Genomic DNA, 22,079 nt, shown 5'->3' with positions numbered 1-22,079 from the left:
GTCAGGCTGTTAAATTGCATGTCTGTAACTAACACTCCCAGCCCATTACAGAAATGGTCAGGGCTGACCAGGGAAACTGAGGCACAGAGCAGCAAAGCAGCATCCCCAGGAGCAGCTCATAGCTCTGCCTCATCCCCAGCACCATCCTCATCTCCCCTTGGTGGAAAGGCTGGATAGAATCCTTGCTGAGCCAGACCCAGGTCCCATCCCTTGCAAAGCAGTTTTGGGGAATATTGAGAGCACACAGCCCGCAGGGTCTGTGCGAACGGTGTGAGTCAATTCCTCCAAGCTGCTGGATGCTCCTCGCAGCTGCAGAACAAATTCAATAACAATACTCTGAGCAATGCCTTTTTAATAGGCACGAGGTGAAAAGAACCCGACGAGTCAATATTTGCGGATGAAAACAAAATAAGCCGAGCTGTTAGCGCAGAGGAATGCGAGGGCGGCCGGAGGCGGCTGGGGTAATTATTATTTCATCTGCCAGAGAGCCGTGGTCCTGCCCGCTGCCTCCTTCCCCCTGTGCCCACGCTGGCTTTGCCGCAGGGAGGGCAGGGGGAGCTGGGGACGGGGCAGAAAAAAGCAAATTTTGGTGTGGCTGGGGCTGGCTCAGCGCTGCCGGAGGGTGAGCGCTGCCCTGGCCCGAGGATTCAATGTCAGCGCCTGGAATGTGCTTAACACAACATTTTACAAGGGAACATTAGTCAGGCATCTGCACTGACAGAGCGGGTCAGCGATAAGGAGCCGGTGCATGGGAGCTGCGGGGACACAGCTCTTGTTTCAGGCTGGGGAGGGCGAGCCTTGCAGAGGCGGTGCCAGGGCAGGCTGAGAGAGACACGATGAGCCGGGCTGCCCTGCTGTGGGTCTAGCTGTCCCGACAAGCATCACACAGGAGGGAAAGTGCCACAGTGACAAGCGGGGTCCTGCTTCACTCCTCCAGTTATTGCCTGGGGAAACCTGCCCAAAGGCCACTGCCTGCCACATGCCCTTGTTAGCAGGAGTGCTGGTGCTTGGCTGTCCATGGGTGGGAGCTTTCTCATGACACATCTCAGGCTTTGCTCCCTTGCCATGGGGTCTTTTGAGAGAGCAGCTTCCCCCTGAGCCAGCGCTGTCAGGCCATGGCAAGAAGTATCCATCCCTAATCAGCAGGAGCAAGATGTGCCTGGAAATCACCCAGAAATCAGGTCAGTAAAACATTAGTCAGCTTTGCCTGTGACCTGAAAACAGCACTTCCCTCCATCTATTCCTGGAGCTATCCCTGTTCATTAGCCTTCTTGGCCCCTAGGCTTAAAAAAATCACCCAGTGTCATGACTCTTTAATAAGATGTCATCTTTAGCCATGACAAACACGAGCACTCAATAAATAATAGCCCTGCCATGTAATGTCATGCCTCTGCCATCTGTTGTAGCAATGACAGTGCCTCGCTCACCTGCCACCCTCTCCCGGCTGCTCTGTGTGAGCAGCCAGAGAGCCAGGCCAGGGCTGGCCCATCCAGCCCCTCTGACAGCTGCCAGGCTCAGCTCTGGGGTGGGCAGGGCAGCCAGCACTTCTGTGGGGCAGGGAACATGCTGGGACACAGGTGGAGATGTGTGATCCAGGGCAGGAGAGAGGGATCATGGCCCCCAGCACCTGTCTGCTTTGGGAAATGCAAAGAGGCTTCCTCACTTTCCTCCCTCTCCTCATTCTCACCTTTTTTCTTAGTTCATTATTCTCCTTTTCCTTAATATATTTCTCCTTCTGTCTGTTTTCCTCTCCTTTCCCCTTTCCTTTTCTATTTCCTTTAATCTCTGCCACACTCCTGCATCTCTCTGCTGGTTTCCTGTTGGCCTGTTTGAGCACAGTCTCTCTCCTTTTGCTGCAAATTCACAGAGCAAAGCTGAAGGCATTTGAAAACTCACCTCAGCAGTTTTGGAACGATTTCCCTTGCCCTCCCCATCCTCTACCACTAGCAGGCTTAAACCCTTTGTGCCTCAATTTACCCACCTGCAGATCTGGGATTAATGACCCAGAGCAAACCTGTTGTCATGGGGCAGGTTTTTTACACTGCTTGGCTGTGGACACTTAACTCTGCTCCTCAGCAAAACACCTCTCCAAGCCACGAAGAGGAGGCTGCACTACAGAGCAGCTGTTGCTCCTCACTGCTCAAGCAGCTCCTGTTTCCCTTCTCCACACCCCATTCCCATTTCCACCCCTTGGTACAGCCCCTTCCCAGGGCTGGAGGGAAACACGCATCAGGTGGGAGTTGCAGAGCCAGGAGGTAATTGTTGGTACCAACTTAAAAAAATTTAAAACAATAATTTTAAATGGTACAGATTCATGAAAGATGGTTCTGAGAGGGATTCAAGTGTGCAATGCCCTCGGTCTGCCTTTCAAGATGCCGTTTTGCCCCCTCCCTTTCCTGTGAAACTTGGGTTACACCGAGTGCAGAAAGGATCTCAGGACGTGGCAGTGCTGTTTGCCATGAAAACTAATAGGGCCATGCCTGCTTTCATCAGGAGTGTAACCAGAGCCACGGATAATGTTTTAAAAGGCACAGCAGCTTCAAGTGCAAGCAGGGATTTATTAATGAAATCGAAACCACGCTCGAGGCTTTGCGAGTCTTATTTTAAGAGTCTGAAGGAGAAAGGAGCAGGCTGCCTGGCTGGGTGGGCAGGGAGGAAAGGTGGCCAGGGCTCTGACACTGAGCAGTGGTGACAGGCAGCAGTGACAAGGGCTCACAGCACCGCTGGGCTGCTGCTCCTGCTCTGCCACTGGTTATCTGCCCAACCCTGCTGGTGTCACTTGGCCTCTCTGTGCTTCAGCTCTCAGCCTGCACAGGGGTGTGAACCACCCCCTACAACACCTTTAGAGAGAGATTGTACTTCTGTATAAGTAAGGATCATGCTCCAAGGATGCCTCCTGTCTCTGCTTGTTTTTTGGGCCTCTAAAGGACCTAAGGCAGTAGCCAAGGGTTCACACAGAATCCTAGAGGTTCAGACAGCAGCTCTGGGACCTTTTGCCGTTCTGGCACTGCTGAGTGACAGAACAGCCATGCATGTGGGCACAGGATGAGACAGGTTAAAAACGTCCCAGGAGGTGGTTAGACCAAGCAAATAGATCTCCAGACTCCAAGGGTCCCTGGTCCTGCTACAGACGCAAAGTCTATTTATGCTTGAGGTCCCTGGTTCCAGCTACTTTGAAACAGAGGCAGAGCAGTGGCCACTGCTGGAAGGTTGAGTTCCCAGTTCTGGCCAGCTCTCAGTGCTCCTGATGCTACTCAATAGATTTAAACAACTCCTGCATGCTGATGGTGTGTTACCAGTCCTCAGTCAGGCTGCAGGAGGCAGCAAACACAGTCTGCTCCTTCAGATTCAGGAGAGAGCTGAGTATGACCTACAAGTGCATCTGAAAGCTGAATTTGGTGCTAGGGGAAAAAGGGACTGTGCTCCTGAGAGCATGTCTTGGTTTAACTCCAGCAGACAACTAAGTACTGTGAAGATTCTTGCTCAGTCCCCCTCACCCCAGTGGGGTAGGGATGAGAATCAGAAAAAAAAGTAAAACCCATGTGCTGAGAACAGTATAATAACTGAAATTAGTTATAATATAATATCAAATAATTAATAATAGTAGGGGTGTTAACAAAAAGAGAGAGGACTAAAACCCAAGAAAAACAAGTGATGCACAATACAATTGCTCACCATCCCATCCCCAAGCAGTGGTAAGTGGCTCCTGGCCAGCTTCCCCTGTTTATGTACCAAGTATGATGATCTATGGTATGGATTATCCCTTCGGTCACTTCGGGTCAGCTCTCCTGGCCCTGCTCCCTCACAGCTTCTCGTGCACCTCCACGCTGGCAGAGCATGGGAAACAGAAAAGTCCTTGACTTAGGGTAAGCACTACTTAGCAACAGCTAAAACAGCAGTGTGTTATCAACATTATTCTCATACTAAATCCAAAAAACAGCACTGTACCAGCTACTAGGAACAAAATTAACTCTGTCCCAGCTGAAACCAGGACAAAGCGTGATATGGGTTTAGGGTTCTGTTTCTTCATCCTGAGGACAGTGTGGCTAGTTAGCAAATGTGAATTGTGCAGAATAGATATTTCTGCATCTATTTATCTCCTTATAAAGGAGGGGAAACCATGTAAAGTAAGCATTTCTGTTTGGAAAAAGCCTGTTGGAAAGGCTTTCTTAGCCTCAAATGCCCTTGCCATCTGCACACATAAGAAACCCTTCATAAGGTTCTCATTTCCTCTTTACCTTTTTTATATAGCCCTTAATAAGATCCCTAATTTTAATGGACTGTATGCATCTCACTAGCAGGGAATGGCTCTAGCAGAGAGCCTTTAACCCTCTGTTTCAGCAGGATCAGCAATGGAGCTTTTGGTCCACTGCAGGTATTGTTTGGATTTCTGCAGCCTCCTGCACTAAACCCTCCCTTCCTGCTGGGAGATGCTCAGATGGACATGGCCCATGTAGTGTTTGTGGGAACTTGCCCCTCTCCCTAACATGAAGCTGTACAAAGAAAATTAGCAGTACTTTGCCAAGGTGGAAGATGTGGAGAAAGATGGGTTTATTCAGTCAGAGAAAAAGAAGACAATGGACCCACCATCCCCCTGGAAGTAAAAGGTACAGCAAAGGAAATTCTGCCTAAATATTCAGAAAATAATTCCTAGCGAGACTAGTGATAAGAGAGTTATAAAAGCATGTGAAAGTGTGACTTCTCTGGGCTAATCCTCTAGGGAAAAAAGGACCCTAAAGATATGACCCCAGGAGAGTGCAAATAGTCACAGCAGGGCACCACACCAGATATGGGTCTGTGTTAAAACCCTCTCACTGGCTTGGGTGAGATGCAGGGCACAGTATAGCCCAGCCCAAAAGATGGTTTGGTTTGGTACCCCTTGCTTGGGGCACAGTTCTCCTTGGGTGTCAGGAGCCTGGCTGAGACCTCACTTGGGTAAAGGGAGCTGATGGAGCTGTTACAGCAGATGGGTGAAGGCAGTGCCAGGAAGAAGAACTCACAGAGCACGTGCCAGCAGATCTGGCTGGTTCCTGGGTTTCTGACAGCTCCTTTCTCCCAGAGCTCCTGGACAGGAGACAAAACGTGATTTCTTGCTCCTTCCACTCAAAGACGGCTGTGAAAGTCTGATTTATGCTGAACACTCTGGAAAAGAAGAAAGCTTGGCTGTGGAACCAAGTTCAGCTCCCAGCCAGGAGAACCTTGTATGGGATCAGCAAATTTTAACCATGTAAATCGAATTTGAGTCCGAACAGAGCCCTGTTTCATGACTGCTGCCTCTCTTTTCTCACTGCCCAGGGTCAGGCTACCTTTTCCCTGAGCAAGCCCTCACATCCATTCGTAGGATCAGGGATAGGCTGGGATGTTGCAGACAGCTTTTTTCCTTTTTGTCTTTTCTCTTTTGTTTTTCCTTTTTTCATTTAATTTTTTTTCTGCTCTCCTGCAAGGCACAGCCAAACACGTCACAGCTCTGTCTTTCACTGAGATGATTCCCAGCTGCCAAAATGTACTGGAAGAAGTCCACCTGTCTGTGAGCCTGTCACCAAAAGCTGTGCCTGAGCATGGCCTCATGCTGTGTGACCCCAGGCAGTCTGGAGGAGTGCTCAGGGCACTGGGGAGAAGGAATTTCTTTGCTCAGTTGCTAGCCATGAAGGTGAACAGGTGACCTTTATTACCCATGCCTTTGTTTCCCCAGGTGGATGCAGCAGGCCAAAGGCCACCATGTGTCCTTTTTCTCCAGACCCACCACCTCCTGGGTGATCCTGAAAGTGGGTTATGGGTGTGATGCTTGGATGTTGCTTGGGATGTCTGCAGTCACAGTAACAGCAAATCTCCCCCTGCTACACAGGTGAGAGCGATCCAAAGGCAGCACTGATGCACCATGGAAAGGTGAGACCTCCCATCCAGGTCTGCTCACACAGAATCCACAGTGCTCAGAAGGCCCAGAACTCTCTGTCTGAGATGGGAAACTTGTGCCCAGCAGCCTGGTTTACAAGAGAGGTACAAGAGGCTCTGAATGGGTCCTGATGAACTTGGACATCTCCCTGGTCACACTCAGACGTGGGAGGAGAGGTGAAAATGCAAGCTGCAGAAGGGAAAGCTTGGATTAGGTATTGGGGAAAAATTTACCCTGAAGATGGTTCAACAGAGAGGACCAGAGGTATGGGGGGATCTCCATCCTTGGGGACATTCAAAACTTCATTGGACAAATCCCTGGGCTATCTGATCTAAGCTGACTTTGCTTTGGGGCTGTTGGACCAGAGAACTTCAGAGGTTCCCAATAACTTGAATTATCCTGTAACCTACATCCAAAGCTCTACCCAAGATTTTCTTGCATCATCTGGAGTTCAATGAGTCCATCTGGTTTTCTGTTTCTAAATCAGCAGGATCCTAATTCTCCCTTATGGTTTAATCCCTTAATTCATTTGCCGTAATCCTGTAGTATGTGGCTGGAGGAAAAGGAAACAGAAAAGCAAAGAAAAGAGAGAAATTCAACAAGTGCCCCTGAGATTAGTATATTACTCCTCTTCTTTCCTGTTTGCCTTCCTGCTGTTCTGCTTCCATGAAAATTTGTGGGATTTCATCCAAAGCTCCAGAATCTCTCTCCAGCAGTGTCTAGGGATGGATGCTTAGAAAGAAAATATAAGAAACAGTGAGCACAGAATGATTCTCTCCCTGCTACTCTCTGCCAACCTTGGGCAGCTGTAGCCTGAAGGACACCTGAAGTTAAAGACCACATCCAGACTTGACCCCCTGGTAGCTACCACCTGAGAACCTGCCAGCAGAGTGAGAGCCATGACAGAGTTTTACAGGATAACCCTGGGAAAAGTATTTCCTCTTCTTTATGTGAAACAGGCTGTCCAGTTCTCTCACTGGACACCTCCCTGTGCCCTCTTACCTCACCAGTGCTGCAAAGTTCATCTGAAACGTGGCTACCTGGGGAGCTGGATGGTGTGTCCAAATACCCTGTGTTTCTTCAGAGGTGTGAGTGAGCTGAAGCACAGCTTTGTGGAGGAAAGTCATCTACACACATACTCACCACTTTTGTCCACCAATGAAGCACGTGGTGGTGGTAGAAATTCCCCCTCCATGGCATTTTGGGGTATTCAAAGTTCATAAAGCTGCAAGAGGAGACAGAGGGGATGCCTCGCCTGCCCCCCTGCTGACACGCAGGGCTGGCTTCGAAAAGATGTCAGTGGAGTTTGGAAAAGAAGCAGAAATATGTATTTCCCTAATAAGCTGAAAACTTCAATAAATGTTTTCCCTCAGTAGGATGTAGCTGAGGAATCTGGGGACCATTGCTGGAGCCAGCCTCTCTGAGAGGAGAAAGTGAAAAGCCAGTCCAAGTGCAACAAATGCCTGGACAATAAAGGGATCTGAAGGGGTTCAAGGGTAGGAGGGAGTTTTTTGTCTCTCTGTTGTTGTTTCTTGATTAATATTTACATGTCAGAACCAGCAAAGCACACCTCCAGATCACACACAGGATCTTTTTCTCCTTACTTGGGCAACAGAACATGTGGGCAGGACAATTGTGCAAACAAAGATGTGTGCCAAGCCCACCGCACCGAAGGGAAGAAATAAAAATACCAGTTATTTAAAACACGTGTATTAACAGAGGGGCTGACCTCTCCCCTGCCTTCCTGCTCTGCTGACATTGAGGAGGGAGATGAAAAACCTTCCTGGAGCATCAGACTGGCCCCAGGCCCCAGGGGGGGAGGAACTTTGCTGCACTGGCCCATGGACTCTCTGGGTCACCCATTGGCACCTGTTCCATCTCTCACTGTCCCTCCTGATGTCACATGCACCTCTCCACCCCAGCAAGGTCCTGGGGAGCAGAACACAGCTGCAGGAGAAGCTGGTTGGAATTCCCAGCCCTTCCCTAGCAGGGAGAAGTACAGCTTTGGTTCAAACAGAGGGGCAAGGCAAGTGGCTGCAGTGTTGTAATACCTGTGGGATGCTTCTTGCATGTTCAAGCCTCATCTGTGTGTCATTGCAGCATCTCCTGAGTCCAGTGACAGGATTCAGACAAATCAACTTCACACCAGCAAGGCTGTAGCTCTTTTCTCCTTCTCATGCTCCTCTCTGCACCCTTCTTCCCTGCCTCCTCTCTTCAAATACATCCAAAAGATTCCAGCCCAAATGTTCCAAATTTAGGGATGAACAGCATTCCCAGCATTTTTGTTTTGTAAGGGGGATAGAGAGGTACAGAATAGCAAGGGGCTGCTGTCACCCAGCTCCATGCCATTGACCAGCCAGATCCCCAAACCCTGAAGAGAAATGCCAGGTCCTGTCTGGGTGTCTTCCACTCCTGAGCAATTACACCGACCTGATCTGGGGGAGCATCGGGTGAGGAGGAGGTGGTGCCCTCGGGGAGATAATGGGAGTCAGAAGGCCAGAATGTCTTATCAACTTGCTCAGAAGCAGAGCCAAGCCCTTCAAATGAAAGCCCTTGAGAGAGAGGAAATGATCTCCCTCAAGCATCAGGCACATTTCAGCAGTTTAGAAACACCACTGCCCTTGCTCCACCAAACTCAGCCTCTCAGCACCGGCTGTGACACCAGCCCCGGACCTGGTTCTGACAGAGCTGAGCACCTGTGCTTGTTTCAGACAGGGGGAGCCGGGATCAGGCCTCAGGTGTGTGTTTCCAGAGGCACTTTCTGCTGCCATTTCTTGGTTCAGCCTTCGCAGGTTTGAACTATGTGTGTTTTTCCCTATACAGACCAAAGAAGAGGTTAAACCGAGCTTACCTTTTCAGGATCAGGACAAGACAGTCACTTGGCTGGGAAGGGAGCAAGATCCAGCTCCCTTCTCTCCCCCTTCCATCCCATTCCTCTTGTCACCCTGCATATCCCACTGCAAAGCTGCTCCGGCTGCTCAGTGGAACTGTTAACACTGATGACAGGAGAGGGGACAACATCCTGTTGTCCTGCTCATCCTTCCCAGATCCTCACACCTGTCAAGGGCAGGAGGGAAGGAACTGAATACAGCTGATTTCCCCCCACCCTGCTGCAAGGCACCTAGGACTGAGGCCACTGGCTTTCAGTGAGATTCCAGGTCTGTGTTTCCCCTGTATCCATCTCCTGTTTAAAGTTGTGGGGGAATTGTCCCAAGTGATATGTAGAGTTGCTGGTTTTATTCTTCCAGTCCTGAGAACAAAAGGAGCATCCCAAGACAGAGCCTCGAGTCTGCTAAGGCAGTCAAATCCCAACCAGCGATCATGTTTTATCCACGGGAGGAGTTTTGGGATAGGCTCAGCAGAGACACCCTAAGCTACACAAGGGCCAGTGTTGTGGCTGGGCTCCCGGGAGAGCGGCTGGAAGGGGTGAGACGAGAGAATGGATTTGCCAGCTCTGCCTTCTCTCAGGACAGCGGCCAGCCCGCCCCGCGCCGGTTCCTGCCTCTGCCCCCGGCTTTTCCTAACGAGGTTTCCAGCCCAGCTGAAGCCCCGCGTTGCTCTCAGGACCGCAGCCGTGCAGGGCTGAACGGGACCGGGGAGGGAGGTGGGGATAGCTGCTCCCATCCCCCGATTTCTCTCCTCCACGGTATTGGGGAGGGTTCGGGTTACACCAAACTAACGCGAAAAAGGGGCAAAACTGAGGAGGGGGTGCAGAAAATATCGTCAGTGACTCATGGAAAGGCGGGCGAGGGGGTTATAAACCCTGTGCCGATGATACCTTTGAAAGGGTCGCCTTGGGGTTGCTTTCGGCGGTGGTCCCTGCGTCCTGTGCAGGAGTTTGTGATGGAAAGCCTGCAAAAGCCATTAGGACTTTTGTGCTGGGGCACTAGAAAAGCAACGCAGACACCACTCACTTTTCTAAATAAACATTAGTCTTAAAAAGTTTGCACTGCTGACCCCCGCAGCTCTGATTACTTGTAATTCTCTGAACCATATTTTAAGGCTTGTAACTATTTATATATATTTCTTTTTCGGGGAGGGAGCGGGTTTCCTTGGTTCCTTCCTGCAGCCGTGCTACAGATGTACTGTGTGCTCCGGGGCCGCGGGGTCTCTGCCCACCCCCCAAATCAGGTCCTTATTCCACAGCCTTGCAGCCACAGCCCGTCCGCATATTCAACTCTCTCCAGGTTACCCCGAAGAAGCTTTTTCTTCCTCTGTTTCTTTAATTTTCTTTTTTCTTTCAGTGGTTGGGACCACATTCGCGATCCTGATGAAGAGATGCTGTTCCCCTCTCAGTAAGGCGGTGCGGGATGCGGCCCCATCCCCACCGGGCTGTGCCCTGAAACAGCCCGGGGGACCCTCCCCAACCCCCCCAAAGAGCCACATCTCCGCAGCACGGCCGAGGCAGCTGCACCGAGGTATCATCAGCATAATTGGAAGGGTCACATGTTAAACCCTCGCTGTTGTTCGCGGTAATGTAGCTGTGTCCCCCGGTTGCACATTTACCGATTTCTCGCAAACCAACCATTGTCACAAGGTTCATTCCAGGAGGAGTGATCCAATGGGTTGCCAAGGCAACTATAATGACATTAAAATAGAGGCGGCAGCCGCCTCCTCCCCTCTTCTCCCTCCTTTTCTCCCTCCTTTAAAAACCGGCAGCAATCCGGTAAAATTCCGCACCTTCCCGTCGGGGCAGCCCGGGAAATATCACGGGTTCCCAGCGTGTAACAAAGCGTGTCGGGTGGGAGGTTGGTTTGTATAAAACCTTCCCTAAAGCGGCCGGGGGAAGCCCCGAAAGGCGGCGGAGTCCCTGCGCTCGCGGGAGGCGAAAATGACCAAAATGCGCAATTTCCAGGCGGGAGCTGGGCAGCGGCACCGAGCCGGGATCCATCCCTGCCCCGAGCACCCGGAGGGAGCGGGGGAAATGTGCAAACCTAAGGATTCTAAAGCCCCGCCGAGGCACCTGCGGGTTGGGCGGTGAGAGCCTCTCCCTCGGCCCGGCCCCGCGCTGGAAATCCGCTTTGCAACACTTGGTTTTCCGGGAAACGTTCGTTTCCGATTAATTTGCCTTTATTATTTCTCATCGGTTCTGTTGCGGTGCTTTCATGTATTTTTATTTTTCCCCAAGAATTTTGGGGCCGGAAAAGATTATTTTAAAAAGGACCCCTCTTTCCGATTATCACAAGACGTCCTTCCCTCTCGATGAATATTTCTCTGCTCTCTGTCCCAGGCACATAAATAAGTGCCACCAAAGAATACTGTGGGAAAGCAGAAAGAAAATTCTGCGAGAATCGATCATAATATCAGCTGGATCTGGTGGGAGGTTCCAATATGTTTAATTTCCGTATAAGAGAGAGTACTGCCTTTTTTCGTCGTCGGCAGCTGATAGCAGCTCCTGAAATAGAATCCTGTAGGATTTCAGTGACGCTTTCTGGAATATTTTTTCCTGATCTCTCTCAGTGAGGCCGGGAAACGAATAGATTCTATCAATTTCTCGCCATTTTTTTCCCCATGTGAGCTCCTGGGCGAGGGTTTGCCGAGCAAAGACAGAGTGGAAAGACCTGACAGCTCCACTCAGAGCAGTGGTTTCATTACCTCCACCTAAATGTGCCCAACACCTGCCTACGGTTGGGGTAAATCCCCACCCCGGAAAGAAAGGGAAACGTGCCCACTGTTGGCAGCGCCGAAAAATAAAAAAGAAAAAAAGGAGAGGGTAGATGGGGGATAATTCTGCGCAACCCGAAGCGGCGCCGCCCGCAGCCGGTTCACACGCGGTTTGCGGCCGCGGAGCCGCTTCCTCCGGCCGGCCCCGACGGCGGAGCTGCGGCAGCGACATCGCCCCGCGCCGAGTGTCCGCCGGCGACACGGCCGCACCGGAGGATGCTCCGAACTGCAACTCGGAGCTGCAGGGTCTGAGGGCACCGCTCAGCCCCGGCCTCCTGAGGGCTGCCCGACCCTCCGGAGCTGCTCCCTCCCTCCCCCGCACACAACCTCTGCCCGGGGCGTCCTGTTGCCGCTGCCACCCACATCTCAGCAGAGATGGTGAGGGTGGGATGCGGGGACCACCCCGCAGCTTGACCAGAGGTTCCCCAGCCCTGGCTGCCGCTGGAAAACGCGCTCGGACTGGGTTTGGGCTGCCCAGGGTGGGAGGTTGTGCCAGTCGCTGCTCCCGGGGGGACCCGAGGGTGCGGTCAAGCAGCCGAGATGGTGAGAAAGGACCGGCCGGAGCCGGGGGAGAGAGGAGGAGGAGGCCGCGGGTGGGTGTCCCCTACAGCAGGGCCAAGGGGGGGTCCCTGTCCCCAGACACGTATCCAGCTCCCTGGGGAGCCCCGGGAGAGCAGAGGTTACTGTAGGGACACAGCCCGTGCTCTGCTCACTTCCCCTCCAAGGAGGCCAGAAATGTTCTTTTTGACGATCTCCTGAGCTGAAGAGCTGTCAAAAACGTCCCTCTGAAACGACCCTTTGGCAGGGACTTATTGAAAGACATACAGAGTAGGAGCATGCCTGAGGAGAGATAGCAGCCTCGTGGGACAGGGGAGAAAACGAAATTAAAACCGAGTTAAAAAGAAGGAGAAAAGAGAGAGAAAGGTGGGAAACCGAAATTATCCTCCTTGTGAAACGTATCGGGCTTCTCCGGAGCAATTGCTAAAGGGAGGCCTTTCCACTAGGGTGGATAAATTTACTCGTGTCCCACATGACCGAAGGTGGGGGACCCGGGGCGGGGGGGGGGGGGAAGAGAAAGGTCATGGGATTGGGATTTGGGTTGTAAGTCACAGAGGAGACGTGGATTTCAGTGCCGCGTTAGGTGGCAGTGGCCTCTGGTTTTGCAAGCGAAGTAATTAAATAAGAGAGGGGGGGAAAAAAAATAAGTGAGGGGAAAGAAGAGAAAAGAGAATTTCAGAAATAATACGGGTGAAATCTCGGGGGTTAGAGGTGAAACGGTGCTTTGGGGGAGCTCCTCTGGTAGACTCTGCTCGCCATGGGAAGGGATCGCCCCCCGCATGTCCCAGAGCCGGCGGTGGGTGCTCGGTTCTGCATCCCGCCCGGCCCCGGCTCTCTCGGCCGAGCCCTGTGCGCTCCTCTTGTTGCCTTTATTTTGTGGCCACGTTTCTCGCCCGGAACGAGGAAATCGCAGGCCGAAGAGAGGGGGTCGGCACTGATTCCCCAGCTGATTTCCCTCTCTCTTCCCTCGCCCCTACGCGTCCCACCGGGACCTGCCGCGTAAGGGGGTGAGTGTCTGGCTGGACCTGCAATTTTTCAGCCCTATGCCCAGAGAGGGAAGTTTTCCTTCTCTATTTAGTTTGTTTCAATTTAAAGGGTAACGGCGGCACCTCCATCCCGGCCCCCAGCACGGCTCCGCTCCCACCCGGCTATGGAGCTCCCCCACACCCGAGGTCTTGTCCTCTGTCCCCCCTTCTCCCTCTGGTGAGGGCTGATGGATGGACATTATGGGGGGCCCCCCAGCTAATCTCGTCCGGGTTGGGGGGAAAAATTCCCACGGACTTTACAGAGAGTGCAGCTGGAATGAAAGGCGATCGTGTGCCCCGCAGAAGGCTCTCACTGCTGAAGAGTGATTTGCGAGGGCGGGGGGTGAGAGTGGGCTCATCCACGGCTTCCCGAGTGCTCTCCGCTCGCCTCCGGCGGCGAGGGAAAGTGAAGTATCTGGGAATTTTTGTGAGAGTGAAAGGAATCGCCGGTGTTGTTTCAAGCCGTTTCAAACCCGCGGTACTGACGAAAGAGGAATCTAATTTCACTTAAAAGGCCAGCTAAAGCAGAGAAAACGAAATATGAATGAAATGGATAAAGACGCCCCCGAAAAGCGCTTCTCTGCCACCCTGCGTCATGGAGTCCGAGCCTCGATAACCAGAAAGGATTTAGGGTAGGAGAAACGCCACTAAACTGATCATTAGGCAGATCCCAAGGCACCCACACGAAGTCTCCCACGGAGAAACTGATGGACAAACTCATTACACCCCTTGGGTCTCCCTCCCGACCTCTCATCGGGGACATTATGTCCTCGCAGGTTTCATCTGCAGTGGCAGGGAGGGATGAGCACGGTTCACGCCATAACCATGTACCAAATTCACCCGGATCCAGGGCAAGGGATGTGGGCAGCGCTTGGGAAGTGAGGAATCCTCCAGGAAAGGCCGCGGGCTCCAGGCTGCTCGGTACCGGCTGCCCAGTGGGGCCGAGCCCCTTCCCGGCCAAAGGAGGGGCGCATCCCCGAGGATATATTTAGCGTCTGAATGATGAGGAAGGATTAGAAACGCACGGATAAAACCCTGCCTCGTGTAGGTTTTGTCCTGTCCTGGATCTCAGCATCACCTGTTATGCCACGGGCTTGCGGTGCCAATGTGTATCTCATTTAAGAAATTATTAAAGTGTGAATTGGTCCCTCACGGGCTCCCCCGATGCGGGGAGGGGGGGAGCGGGCACCGGCACAGCTCAGCCCTGCAACCCCGCATGAGCCGCCGCGTCCCTCAGCGACCTCCCGGTAAACGCACCAGCGGAAAGGGGGTGTAGGGAGTGCTCCAGGGTCCCCGGCTCCAAAAACTCGCCCTGAGCTGCTCCGCAGCCCACCGGGCACAGGCAGGGGAAGCGCTGAGCCCGCAGAGGCGCCCGCCGGAATCTCTCCTGGGTCAAAGGAGGGGATACCCACCCCCCCCGCAGCTGCGGCCGAGAGAGAAATTCACGGAGTGGACACAGCTGGAAATCTCCTGGACAGAGTGGGAAAGTGGCCCTCGACGAACCCCAGAAGAAGTGGGTGAGGCAGGAGAGACAGACAGCAAGAGAAAAGGGAGGAAAAAGAAAGTAATAAAGACCAAAAGAAGGAGAAAGAGAGTTGAAGCAAAAGAAATAGGGTAAGAGCAAAAGAAAAAGAGGAAGAAAGATGAAAAAGCAGAGAGAGAGAGAAACCAAAATTAATTAAGATTGTTAAAGAGGGGGAAAGGGAAAAACCAAAACAAAGAAATTTAACAGGGTGGGGAGACAAGAGAAGAGAGAGAAAGAGAGAAAGAGAGAGAGAAAGAGAGGAAGAAAGAGAGAAAGAGAGAAAGAGAGAAAGAGAGAAAGAGAGAAAGAGAGAAAGAGAGAAAGAGAGAAAGAGAGAAAGAGAGAAAGAGAGAAAGAGAGAAAGAGAGAAAGAGAGAAAGAGAGAAAGAGAGAAGAAGAAAGAAAGAAGAAGAAAGAAAGAAAGAAAGAAAGAAAGAAAGAAAGAAAGAAAGAAAGAAAGAAAGAAAGAAAGAAAGAAAGAAAGAAAGAAAGAAAGAAAGAAAGAAAGAAAATTATGGAAAGAGTGAAAAAAGATGGGAAATTACAAAGGAGAAATAAAAAGTGAAAAAAGAGCGGATAAGAAATAAAAGACGACGAAGAGGAAGAAGAGACGAGCCGTAGTCCGGGAGGTGAGGGGAGAGCGCGGAGCCCCTGCCCCTCTCCTCGCCTGGCAGACGGACACAGGGGAGAGCACAGGTCCCTGACCTACCGCGAACATCTCGAGATTTCAAAACCAACTTAATTTCCAAAGCAATTTTCCCGCGGCTGAGCCGGCTGCGACAGCTCTTCCTGCTCTCTCCAGATCGGAAAACTTTGTGGGTTTTTTTAAATTATTATTATTATTATTATTATTATTATTATTATTATCTCATTTCTCTACGTTCTGCTCGGGGAACGAAAAAAACGAAAGAGAGATGGGAAAAGAAAGAAGATGCTGGAGGGCAATGTTTTCAGGTCGGGTACTGGGGCACAGAGAGATTGGAGGTTATTATTAAATCCTAAATTCACCGTGAAAACGGGAGTTTTGCGCAGTCACAAGGAAAGGCCAGGGCAGTCCTGGAGGAAGGATCAAACTATTGGAAAATATGCTCTTGATGTCTCAAGGTGGTTTTTATAATCCAGGATGATTTATTTTTGTTCGGGGCTGCGAGAAAGTAGAAAGAGAAAACAAAAAAACTACCGGAGAAAGGAATAAGATCTTGACCTTTCCTAATTCTCCAAATCAGCAGTAATAGAAAGCAGAAAGTGCCAGGGGAAGAGGCAGGAGGTGAGGCCGGCCGGGCTGGGGTCCCGCACCCACAGCCCGCAGCGGGCGAGGGAAGGGCCACTCGCTTCCCTCCTCGGGATCCGCACCACTTAACACGGGCTTAGTTAAGCGAAAGCAGAAAAAGAAATTACACACACACAGCCCTCCCGCTGTGGTCCCGACGGGGATATTCCGGGGCAGGATCATTTTATCCCGCCCCGACAAACCCGAGGAGAATCCGCCGTTTTCCGCCTCTCTCGGGCTGCGCACACACGGAAATCCGCCGCGGAGTAACCGCGCAGAGAGCGTCGCGGTTTTGCTACAACCCTTTCATCTGACATAGAGAAAGCAGAGGAGTGGGGGCACATTAAAAAAAAAAAAAAAAAAAAAAAAAAAATTTAAAAAACCAAACCCAAACGAGCTTCATGAATGCGTGACCAAAGCCAAAGCAAGGCAGGGGAATCCGCATCCCCACGGACCTACTCGGAAACAGCCGCCGATCCGAAAGGGAGAAGTGGAAAAAAAACCAAAAAAACCCTCAAACGTGCAGAAAAGGATCGGGCTCCTGGAGGGCTTTGCCCGGGGTTTAGCACTGACAAAACCAACCCCCGAAAGCAGCTCCGAGAACCTGGGCTACGGAGCCTACGCACGGGAGGGGAGGAAAAGGGAAATGCCAAGTCGCCTTTTTGGCCAGGGACTCCCAAGCAGAGACTGCAACAGCTAATTATTTTCCTTTCAGTGCTCGGTTATTGCTGGTGTCCTCCTCGCCTCCCCTCCAATAAATAAATAAAACCCTCCTTTAGGCAGCGAGGCGTGAAAAATGATCCTCGCCGAACGCTTAAAAATAACGTCCCGTGAAGATCGGGGCCGCGGAGCCAGCCAGCCCCGTAATTAGGGGCCATTATCCGGCCCGCCTAGCCGAGGCAAAATTTCTCGTGAAATCCCCGAACTGAGCCCAGGCAGGGCACTCCGGACTCAGGGGAAACCCCCGGATCCTTCCCCGCCGCCCCCCATCCCGGCGGACGGGGAGAGCCGGTCCCCGGGGAGCTCCCCCGAACCTCCCCGAGCCGCGCAGACACTTGCAGGCGGCGTGAGACCGATCGGGGCACGGAACGAGCTGCGGTGCTTCAGGGAAATTCAGGGAATGGGGAAAATTCTAATTTTAGAGACTCTTGGAACGCTTCCCCCCCAAAATAAAACCTCGACGGAGCTTGCACTCGCAGCCCCCGCAGGTCCGAGGCCGACCCTTCCTGCGTGGGTACCACGACTCCCGCTTAAGGAGGGGAATCCTCCCGCTCCCAAAGTCAGCTCAGCTTCAATCCTGTCCGGCGACCGCGGTTAAAAAATTCACAATGACTCCGCAAGGCAAAAGGAGACGAACGGAGCCGGGGAAAGGTGTCCCAGTCCCAGACACCTCCCCCGACCCCCCTCTCCTGAGCGTGTGGGGGCAGGGGGCTCTCCGGGGAAACACCGCTTCCCTGCAGAGGACCCCCCTCCATCCCTTCAAGCCCTGAGACCACCAACTTGGAGATCCCACTGCACCAGCGGGACTGCAGGGGACACACTCCTCCTCCATCCCTACGGGCATCCACTGCCATTTCTTATGCGCTCCTGGCACCCTTGGCTCCTTTTCCTCCTGCGCTTCACAAACAAACAAGCCAAAAATTATTATAAATCGCTACTTTATATTAAAATAACCAGCCCCCCTTCTGCCAGGCACACAACCACCACCCAGCCTCGCTGTACATCGCTTTCTTCCCTCGGATCCCGTCTCCTCAAAGCAGGCTCGGTTATTAAAAGAGGCTGAACAAAGATAGCCCCGAGAGCAGCTATCAGCGCATTTTAACTTCATCAAAGACTTCGGGGGAGAGGGAGAGGAGGGGTCTGGCACCTTCTAGTAATGAGCTTGTCAGGAACACCCCTGCCAGAGCAATTGAACAATTTGCACACAAGCAAAAGAAAAGGAGAGTGGAGGGAGGGAGGAAGGGGAAATGCTACAAAAGCCCCTTCAATTTCCAACCATGTGCTTGGCAATCTGGAAAATAGATTCATTGGCCTCCTCTTTTCTCCCATGTCGAGTCTTGTAGCCCCTTTTGTAGGAGCTGGACATGAAAGGGAGACAACCAAGTGCCGGACACGAAGATCGCTTTTCAAAAGCAAATGTGTGTGAAGGCGAGATGTGAGACCGCTCGCTGCGGGGAGGCGGCACGTTCAGGAACAACATCAACAAACTGCGCGGAGGTTCGAGGTGGCACAGACAAGGGCAGCGGAGGGGGGATAAAAAAGGGATGGGTGGGAGAAGAGAAAAGAAAAGCCGATCCCCCCCTGCTCCCCGGCGCACACCGCCCGGCTCCTGCTCCTGCCTGAGCCCCGCACAAAGCCCCGCTGCCCGGGGACCGGCTCCGTCCCTGCTCCCTGCCTCGTACGGCTCAGCTTTTTTTTTTCCTTTTTCTCCTTCTCCTTCAGCTGGCTGCCCGGTCAGAAAGGCCTCGATTCTTTCGATCAGGGTCCCTGCCAACAAACAAACCAAAGAGCCACGTTTGGTCCCTGAAATAAATAAATTTGAGGTGGGGGGCGAGGGGGGGACAAGCTTGGAAGAGAAGGGAGCGCTTTAAGATGTTTATTTACTTTGTAAGTTGTTGCAAAATTTAGGCAGAGATCAAGTTTCATTCGGTCATTCAAATACTGCAGGCCCAAGGGGGACGTGTATGCGGGGGGGAAACCCTCCAACTTATTTTCTCATGTGTCAACTTTTCCAAACAAAATAAAAGGAGGTGGGGGGGGGGGAGGGGGTGAAGATGGGAGAACCTTTTTCCCGGCCGCCACCTCCTTCCCCGTGAAAACACGCGGAGTATTTGTTGGAGTTTTTGTGGAGCGGGGGAGGATTTTTTTTTTTTCCGGGGAGACACCAAAATCCAAGAACTAAAAAATAAAATTAACAAGAACAACAACAAAAAAAATACCCCGGGATTTTTTTGCTTGCCGGCCCGTGGACCTACAGCAGGGACCGCCACGGTGGCCCGGGCCCGCAGCGCTGGGCAGGGGGCGGCGCGGAGCAGCCCGCGCAGGATGCGCCCCCGGCCACGGAGGGGCCGCTCAGCCCCTGCCCAGCACTCGGCAATCGCCGGCCCGAGGTCGGGAGCCTCTCGCTTCCCCGAGGCCCGAGCGGGGCTCTCGGCTCTCAGCGTGACAAAGGACATCGCAAAGAACGATTTGGATTATTATTTGTTTTTTAACCAGGTCACAAACATTTATTAATTTACACCAACGGTGGACAAAATTCTGTTGCCTTTTCCACATCAAATTATTCACAGATTCTCTCAATAAAATAGATATGACGGATGCACAACCAGTGAAGAGTTAACTGGACTCCGCTCATTAGCTCCCGAATAATCTATATACAAATAATTACCAATACACCAAAAAACCCACGCACGGAGGGGGTGGGAAAACGGGTATTAAAAAAAAAAAAAAATAGTATGGGAATTCTCCAAACTTCCTGACCGATCCGATTTTCTTTTAAACGTGCATTTGAATGTCTAATTGGGAAAATTAAAAAAAAAAAAAACAAAAGAGGGGGGAAAAAAAGGAAAAAAATAAACCGCAGTCCTGAGTTTCACCGACTTTTCTTCTTCTTAAAAACAAAGAAACCTTAAACAGTGCCTTTTAAAACCAAACCCGAAGCTTCAAAGAAACTAAAAATAAGATCGGACCATTGAAACGTTTTCTTTGAGAGCAGGGGAGAGACAGACACACACGGCAAAGCCACCCGGCACAGAGACTTGCAGGAACGAAAACGGGCTCGCTGCTACCAGGGCCGTCCGCGACCCCCCTGGCCGCTTTCCCAGGCGATCTGGGGGACCCCCGCGGAAAACCCGCACCTCTCAAAGGAAACATTTCCGACCCTAAGACCGTTTCGTTCTTCACATGTCCCCCCGCCGTCCCTCACAAGACGTTGCGTGTTCAACCAGCCCAGGTCCCAGCTTGTTACGGCCACTTTATAAATATGCTTTGGCGCTTGTAGGACCAAATCGTGTTATTCTTTCCCTCCTCCCGCCCTCCCGATTTATTGATTTTTTTTTTTTTTTTTTTTCCGAGCAAAGAGAGAAAAACAAATCTGGATGCCACTGAGCCTGGAAATTAAATAAAAATATAAAAAAAAAAAAAAAAAAAAAAAAAAAGGAAATATTTCCTACCTTAAAACACAACAGGAGGAGATGGGGGGGGACACGGGGAGAGGGAAGGGGAGCAGTTTCGGAGGAGTGGGGGAGAGCTGGAAAGGGGCCGTTTGCTTCGCGACTCTCCCCCCCATCCCCCTCCCCTTCCCCAGTCCCCAGCACACTTTAAAAATGACAGCTGCTGAGGGTTGTGATTTTACTGGAAAAGTTCTGGGCCGGCTGGAGGAGCGGCTCGTGTGCCAGGCTGACCTGGGGCTGTGCCGGGGCCAAGGCGGGGCTGAGCACGGCCAGGACCTGCGCCGGGGGGCCCGCCTGGCCGGCGGGGTAGGGCGCGGCGGGCGCGACGCTGGGGTTGGTGCTGGGCGGCGGGGGCACGGCCCCCCCGATGATGTTGTCTATGGAAAAAGAGGGCCGGGAGGGGTGGTTGGTGCCGCCGCTGCCGCCGCCGCCGCCGGCGGGCGAGGGGTCCGGCTTGAGGGTCTGGAGGAGGGCGGCGGGCAGGGCGGTGGGGCTCAGCTGGGGGTGGTAGAAGGACTTCCTGCAGTTCAGCTCGCCGCCCAGGAAGGAGGGCAGCCCCGAGGCGGCGGAGAAGACGGAGGCGGCGGCGGGAGGCGGCGGAGCCGGTAACGGGCAGTGCGGCGCCGGGAAGGGGAAGGCGCCCGCGGCGCCGCCGCCTCCGCCGCCGGGGTGGTGGTGGTGGTGGTGGGGGTAACCCTGGAGCTGCAGGCCGTAGTTGTAGCCGTAGGGTCCGTAGGCGAAGCCGGGCAGGAAGGCGGCGGGGTCGGCGGCCCCGGCCCGCAGCAGCAGCTCGGGGTGCGGCGGGTGCAGCTGCTGCTGCCGCTTGAAGCGCTTCCTCCGGCGCAGGAAGCTCCCGTTGTCGAACATGTCGGCGGACTCGGGGTCCAGCGTCCAGTAGTTGCCCTTGCCCGGGTTGCCGGGCTCCCGGGGAATCTTGACGAAGCAGTCGTTGAGGGAGAGGTTGTGGCGGATGCTGTTCTGCCAGGCGGGGAACTTCTCCCGGTAGTACGGGAAGCGCCCGCTGATGAACTCGCAGATCTCGCTCAGCGTCAGCCGCTTCTTGGGGCTCTGCAGGATGGCCATGGTGATGAGGGCGATGTAGGAGTAGGGCGGCTTCACCAGCGGGTTCTTCCCCCCCGCGCCGCCGCCGCCGCCGCCCGCGGGCGCCTTTTCTCCGGGCGCGGCGCCGCGGGCGCAGGCGGGCTCCGAGCCGCCGCCGGGGGACAGCCGCTCCGGGGACCCCCCCATGCGCGCCTTGGCGGCCCCGCTCCGCGGCAGCGCCAGCCCCAGCGGATCGCCGCCGTCCTCCTCGTCCTCCTCCTCCTCGTCCTCGTCCTCCTCCTCCTCGCTGTACTTGCCCCCATCCTGGGGCGGGCCCACCACGTCGATATCCGCGTCCTCCACCTCGGAGAGCGGCTCTTCCTCCGGGGAGCGCTCGGACATGATCCCGCAGCCGCCGCCGCCGCTGCTGCCCAAAGTCATTGTTGTGCGGCCGGGGCGGCCGGGGCCGGGCTCCCCCCCCCACCTAGCGGCGGCTCCCGGGATGGGCCCGGGGCCGTGCCGGAGGGCTGCGCCCGCCGCTGGGATCCGCGCCCCGGCGCCGCTCCGCTCCGCGCCCCGCTCGCCGCGCCGCTGCTGGCGGGGCCGCGGTGCTGGCTGCGGGGTGGTGGCTGCGGAGGGAGGGGCGGCGGAGGGGGCGCGGGCCGGGGGCGGGGGGACGGGGCGCCCGTGGGCTGGGCAGGGCGCTTGGGAGCAGCGATAATAAATAATGGTGATAATGATAATAAAAGGAGAGAAACTGGAGGGGAGGAAAAAAAAAGCGGGGGGGAAGCAAGATTAAAAAAAAGAAAAGTGAGGTTTGCGACGGCTCCTTCTCTGGTTGGGGGGAGGGAGGGGGAGGGGGAAGGGAGGGGCAGGGGAAGAGGGAGGGGGGAGGGCAGAAGTGGGGAAGGCGGCTCCCCCCTCCCCACCC

The 22,079-nt window shown here is 53.5% G+C and overlaps 1 protein-coding gene across 2 annotated transcripts in view; it reads right to left on the bottom strand.

The window, feature by feature from the left end:
* FOXD2 (forkhead box D2) overlaps positions 1-21,729 on the bottom strand; it is a 34,350-nt gene extending 12,621 nt beyond the window's left edge. Inside the window, exons 1-2 of one of the 2 annotated variants that reach the window (XM_079314552.1) lie at positions 20,108-21,729; positions 19,060-19,450 (exon numbers count right to left, since the gene is read on the bottom strand). In XM_079314552.1, the coding sequence (XP_079170678.1) occupies positions 20,255-21,589 (1,335 nt within the window). In that variant the 5' untranslated portion in view covers positions 21,590-21,729 and the 3' untranslated portion in view covers positions 19,060-19,450; positions 20,108-20,254. Of the gene's footprint in view, positions 1-19,059; positions 19,451-20,107 lie in introns of those variants that run through there. The other variant, XM_079314551.1, reaches the window with a different exon arrangement.
* Between the last annotated feature and the right edge of the window lie 350 nt (positions 21,730-22,079).

Source organism: Erithacus rubecula, assembly GCF_903797595.1.
Source record: "Erithacus rubecula genome assembly, chromosome: 10".
NCBI lineage: Eukaryota > Metazoa > Chordata > Aves > Passeriformes > Muscicapidae > Erithacus > Erithacus rubecula.
Note: the sequence above shows the minus strand (reverse complement) of the source record. Positions and strands in the feature narration are given on the sequence as shown.